Source organism: Convolutriloba macropyga, unplaced genomic scaffold (genome assembly GCF_964194025.1).
Source record: "Convolutriloba macropyga unplaced genomic scaffold, txConMacr16.3 SCAFFOLD_3308, whole genome shotgun sequence".
In the NCBI taxonomy this organism is placed as follows: domain Eukaryota; kingdom Metazoa; phylum Xenacoelomorpha; order Acoela; family Convolutidae; genus Convolutriloba; species Convolutriloba macropyga.
In genome coordinates this window covers 20,017-26,552 of record NW_027453445.1, presented here as the reverse complement: position 1 = coordinate 26,552, position 6,536 = coordinate 20,017, and the positions used below count along the sequence as shown (strand labels likewise).

Sequence of the window (6,536 nt, the reverse complement as noted above, 5' to 3'; positions counted from 1 at the left end):
TGCCAGAAGTCAAAATGCAAGAAGTTGCTACTTAGCCAGAAGTTGACTTCCGTTGACTTTCGTCATTTTAAAACGTGCGCGTTTCGTGTTTTAAGCACGGTTAAGTGACTCTGCAGAAGTCACTTCGAAATTCTGACTTAATATCTCGAACCGATTCGCGGTTCTCGATAAACGCCAGAAGTTCTCAGTGACTTCAAGCAGAGTCATGTTACCATTACTGAATACGACCAAAGGTAGGACAGCGTCGAGTTCAAGAGTGACAATCTAACCTCTCTATAAGACTCATCAGCTGCAATTAGTCTGGTGAATTTCCGATGAAACATCTCTCCAACATCTTGCAGCAGAGCCTCAAAGAATTCCTCAGTGGGTCTGAACTTGAGTCTCTTATTAAGTAATACCAAATGCCTCTGTAACCAGCACCCATTTCTGTACACTGTAATCTTCTTTGGAGTTCGCTCCAGCATTTCCTAATCAAAGGTAAATTTTGAAAGGATGGGCTTTCCGATACGTTATGCATCGTTTGTTTGTGATTTCCTGAGCACAAAATTTCTTGACAATTTTTAAGCGTTTTAGAAATTGTGAATTCCTAACAGAATTTTTTTTCGCACTTTTGGTGGCTGAATTTTTATTGTCCTTGTGTTTTGAATTCACTTTTTTATAAATTCTTAGCTATTAGTGGCGCCACATAGTGGGGGGAGGGGGGGTATATTCTCAACCAGGTTTTTTAAATTCAGTCAATTTTGGTCGATTGATAAATCTGACGTAGAACGGCATGGGTGGTTGGTAGCAATAAAAACCCCATCCAGCGTAGATGTATAAATCTAAAAATGGGTTTTGTGTTTGACTTTTTTGAGGAATCAGAAAGTTTTGATGCTTTTGTTAATATGTGGCACTTAAGCTTAAATTTGTTCACTTTCAGCCAGTTTGTCGACCAATTTTAGATGTATTTGTCAACGTATGTCAATGTTAGCAAAAAGTTCGTTTTTTCTATATCCACGCAACCGATAGCGAGGCTTTTGTTAGTCCCATTGAAATTTTTACAAAGGAAAAGATTTGGAGGCATCATTTTCTTAAGATCTTCACATATTTTCGAATATTTTAACGTCAATGAGAATACAAACTGAAGTAGTGAGTTCGATAACGCTACAGTTTTGAATGGCGCAAAATGATGAGTAAATTCAAAGTTCAAAACTTATTTAAGCTGCTTTTAAAGTGGAGGGAGAAATTTTGTTGTATGAAATTTTCGGATATTGGAGATAATTTTTTTTCACATTCGGCAATTTAACTATTGTTTGCTTTGTTTTTCCTGTTGAGTTTGATCAAATATTAGTCAAGCTGATAAAGGTTTTAATGTTTTATAAATTCCTTTTGAATCGATAAAAAGTCAGTGAAAGAAGTTTTTTTCGCTCTAACTTTCAAGTGCTTTCATGAAATTTTTGTGGTTTTCATCAGTTTTAATCCACATTGTTTTGAATTTTTGTCTTGTCAGTACGTTTCAATTGAGAAATACTCATTTACAGTAGAAAAACATGTAGAAGTGAATGTTAAGTTAACCTTTATAATGATATCTTCGAAGAGAGAAGTCTTTACAACTAAAAAAAATGACTTACTCTGGGGCGCAACCTTCCTTTTAGATGAGCATATATTCTCATGATTTCTCAAGTCAATTTGGAGTACTGATTCTGTTTATTTTGAGACAGAAATTTGAGCAAAAACTGAACGTTTTTGCGCTATAGACTCTTTACTCTAAAATTAATGTAGAGTGAGAAAAAAGTGTTTGAAGAAAATTTTGCCTTCTTTCTAACGGTTTTTTGTTTACGAGCGGCAATTGGGCTCTTATTTTTGAATTGTTTAAATGAATTTTTCCCCTTTTTCTAAAATTACTTTCGAATCAATTCTCGAAGATTTTTTTGTCTGATTAATTTGTTAGGTCATCAAAAAATTTCGAATTGCATTTCAAGAATTGTCCTGCTATTTTAAATGAATTGGGTACTAAAATCGAATAACGTAATTGTTTGATAAAACTTTGTGTTTTGCCTTTTTTTGTTGCTTTAGAGGTCTCTTCGCGAAGTTTGATTAAGGAAAATGCAGTTGTGTCAGTTAGTATGCGTCGTTGAACTTTAATAGATTATTTGATCAACTCGATTTGGTTTATATGGATTTGACAATGCTTTCTTGGACCCTATTAAAATTACCAATTTACCATCTATTTGCTGGTTTTTTGTTTTTAAATCTATCGCTGATAGTGTTCATTGGAACTTTTAATAGGTATAAATAAAAAAATTGGTTCGTAAATTACCGTTTGTGTGGCTTGGACACCTTATGTTTCTATTTTGACTGTTTCTGCTGCTACATTTTTTTTCATTTTTTGCGATATTGTTACTACATTTTCTAATAACAGTACAAAACGCTTCTTAGCGTTTTAATGGTTTGTAATTTTTAAAATAATAACATGCTAATTAGAAAAATTCGAAAAATTATTTGCTTTGTTTTGGATTTTGATAATTTATGGTTTTCCTAATTATATTTAGTTCTCAAACTTTCTCAGCTTCCACTAGATTTTCTAATGAAACAAAGAATCTGTTCAGTGAATTAAATATTATCAAAAAATTTCAACTCCTGTACTTTTCTATCAAAATAAAAAAGCGGACAATTAAGTGTTGCCACAAATTATTTCTTTTGTTATTAAAATTGTCATCCTTTTGTCAAAAATAACAAATTTTATCAATCTTATCTAATTGTGTACAGATCCTATCTAATTGTGCACTCATGGCATAATAGTCGTTTTCCGATGCATCTCAAACTTTCATACTGAGACACCCATTTTTTGGGAAAACTTTTAGCGACTTTTTGAAGCCTGTCTTGACTTGTGAATATTTTCATGCCTTCCAGTTTTTTTTGCTATCATTATCTGCAAATAAGACCCAAGATCTGCAGTTTGCTATTATTCTTTACTATGAAATGGATACCAATTTTGAACTATAGGCGCGTGTTTTAGTATGAGTTTACGTTCACAAAAAAAACTTTCACAAAAACTTTTTCTTTCACGAAATGTTTGTTGTTTGTGTCCTTCCTTATTCTTTCTCTCTTCCAAAAATTTTTAGATTTACTGAAAAAATATCAATATTCCACATAATACAAATTAAATGGATTCACTTAACATCATTATAATTCAAAGAAGAAAATTTTGTGCCAGATTTATTTTTTTTGTGTTGTTCTTCGCCTGGGATATTTTTTTCTATCAAAAACAGACGTAAACTGTTAAAAATCTGTTCTACAACCTTTGTCTTTCTTTGGAGTTTTGTTTGAGGCCTCTGCAGGTACATTTTTCAATAACTTTTTTCTCGATTTTAGTTTCAACCGTCGGATCACGCCTTAAGAAGATTCAGAGTATTTTTTTCTGTTAATTTTTACGCTCGGCTGTTAATTTAGTGTTCTTGACGTCATTTGTTGCCGCTATTTAACATGTTTTTTGGTCACATGATGGAATAATTGACAAATTTTTTAGAGCGCCGATAATAAATCTTTTAGGCCTGCTTTTTGAAGAACAATAGTGATAAAAATTTGATTTCCAGTTTTGTTAGAGGTTGAATTCAATCATTAATTTTTTTTTGCGGTGAAATATTCGGAAATTACTTGAGAAAATCGTTTTTTTTCAACCGGTAATTGATTTGTTGATGATTTCTTGTTTTAACTGTATGTATCTTGAGCCAATTCTTTCATTTTTTTTGTTCTTTCTATTAAAAAAACAGTTTCGTAAGTCCAGTACATTATCAGTCTTCATTGTTCTTCGAAATGTAAACGTTTAAAACTAAGAAACTGTAACGCAGGACAGAGATGTCTTTGAGCTTTAGGCAGTGTCCGACCAGTTTTTCTTCTTTTTTGTCATTTTTTTGCTTTGCTGGTTATTTGCAAAATAATTACTTTGGTGAAAAAAAATCTAAAGATTTCCTTGTAAAGTGGTTTCTTTTGTTTAACTATTTAGAATTTGAGAAAATTTGCTGATGCAGTCACTGCTGATAAATTTGTGTTCTTGACGTCATTGGATACCACATCACACGTGGGTTTGTGACCAATCGATCGACAGTTTTTTGAGCGCAGTTATTATATCTTATTTGAGAATGCAATATTTAAATGAATAAAAATTTGTTAACCAGGCTTGAAAACTTTTGAAGATTGTTTCTCGAAAGAACTTAATATTAAAAGTTTTCTTGTAAAATTGGACAGAAGTTGTCTTCAGATTCTCATTATTGTGATTTGACATGTTTATTAGTTGCATGTTTCCCAAATCGTTGAGCTAAATGTGTAATGTGTAACTTATTTTTTGTTATTTCTAGTAATTTTTTTTCTATCTTTGCTTTTTTTGGATGATACTTCCACGCCAAGAACCTGGATGAGCGTCGGAGCATTATTTTAGAATGCACATTACCGAGCTTCCTTGTTTGTAAACAAGGAGGCTCGGTAATGTGCAATTGGAGTTTTCTATTGATCAAGTGAATTGAACCATTTATGTTTTGGAAAATTATTTTCCAGATGTATTTAAAAACATTCGATGCCAGAAGACCATTTTTCTGTTATTAGACAGATAAACACTGCCAGTCGAATTTGCCCAATGTCTCATACAACCCAATATGCCACAATGGAAGAAATTTACCTGAAATAACGATTTTTTTGCATCGCGAGTATGTTATTTAGCCAGATAAACAGTATAGTTTAGAGCTACCCTTATGCAAGGGTTATCATCATTCGAAGTTATGCATACAAGAAGCGACAGTCTGGTTTCATCTCGGTTTACCGGTTGATTGTTTACCATCGGTCTGAAAAGCTGAAATTAAACTTAGAATCATGACAACTCAAAGATCCCTTAGAACTCATGACAACGCAAACAGAATACAAGTTGTGTCCGAAATGGTTGATAACTGATAACTGTTTCCTTTTTCTCGTGAAAAATGTTTTTGGCTCGTAAATCTTTAACAAACTAATGCTCTGTTTTGCACTACTAATGGTTTGTGTTGGATGAACAACATGCAATTAAACAGATGTAATTTATAGGGGGGGGGGGGGGGGGGGGGGTGAACTGTCTCAACTGTCTCAATTGAAATCCACTCCACATTTGCTCTGAACAAACCTGAACAAACAAGCAAAGCCGTGAAGATTATACCCATTTTTTGTAACCAATTTCGTGCTCACCTGTTTTGTTAGATAAATTCATTTTAATTGGTTTTACGTGTTTGAAATTCTCTTTTACGAAACTGTAAATCTGTATCACTTTCTCTGATATCAATTTCTCAATAACAAAATGTCAAACCTCTTCGTCTTTTGGAGACCTCGGCTTGAATCCCATCTGTCTACTCTCAGAAGACCCTCTCCCACTTTTCCTCTGCTGTTCATACCACCACCCATCCAGGTACTTCCCAGCAAGCCGACGACTGAAGTTCTCCTGAGACGTCAACGGCTTTCTATTGTTCCATTTCGAGTTCTCCCACGTCCTGTCCAAATTGAGCGGTTTCGGCCTATTTAGCTCTCGGCAAATATACGCACGACCATGTTGTAACTCGTCTAGTGACGTCACTTCGGAACCACTTTTGGGTGTATGAATTGACCTAACGCCGAATGGAATCTCCATTTTCTTGCTCAGGTCGTTAAGCAAAGTGTCCATACTTCTGTAAGTAGCATCGCTAAAGTTGACAGAATGCGAAACTCGAGCGTCGCTGTTTTTGAAAAACTGGCACTTTTTTCCTCGCCAGTCGCGGTGGGCTAATTTGCCATACCTGGATTGGAACCCGGATCTGGGGTGAAATCTGATTGCGCGCCCTTTTTCGTCTAGTTCGTCCTCATTTTCGTTGTGAGGTCGTAACCCAGGGTAAAATTGGTCTAGATTTTCTTCAAAGTCGAACTCAATGCTTTCGTCATCCATAGTTAACAGTTTAATAAAATCATTCAAGCTAGAACGTTTGTTTGAACGTAGAAGTTAGGTAGAGCACTTTTCAAACAAATTTTAATCAGCTGAAAGATTTTTCCGTTGAAAAGTTTACAAAAAAAAACTAATTTTCAAATTTCAATACCTTTTGTGTATTTGATTGGTTTTTTCATTGATTTGATAACTAATACATATTACACAAATTATTACATTGTTGGAGACAATTTTAATAACAAAGCACGGCTAGTTTAAGCTGCTCTGTTTCATTTGTGGTGAAGCAACGAGAATTCTTTCTATATGTTGGTTTTGTATGAGCTGTATTGTATTTTATTATACTTCAATCAGATTATAAAAAAGGCTTTAGATTTTCTCTTTTTTTAAGTTGAAGTAACCTCAGAATAAAGTCAAATGCAGTAAATTTCAATATGTTTGCAGTCTTTTCGGAATCTCACTTGAAGTACTAAAAAGTAAATTGTGTTAAATAATGTTTAATTTTGTAATATTCGGATCTGTAAACAATTTTTTATTATTTTTCATATGATATTAGTTTCAATGCAGTTTAGATCCCACTATAACTTTATGAACTGGAGACTGAAAAACTTAAAACAGGCTGGCT

The 6,536-nt window shown here is 33.6% G+C and overlaps 1 protein-coding gene across 1 annotated transcript; it reads right to left on the bottom strand.

The window, feature by feature from the left end:
* Positions 1–269: 269 nt before the first annotated feature.
* LOC142358290 (oxygen-regulated protein 1-like) lies at positions 270–6,181 on the bottom strand (the record flags this gene model as incomplete). Its single annotated transcript, XM_075409720.1, has 3 exons — positions 5,309–6,181; positions 4,811–4,825; positions 270–467 (listed from the first exon to the last, which is right to left on the bottom strand). Coding segments are annotated over exons 1-3 (822 nt in total), but the record flags the coding sequence as incomplete, so codon positions are not given.
* Positions 6,182–6,536: the final 355 nt, after the last annotated feature.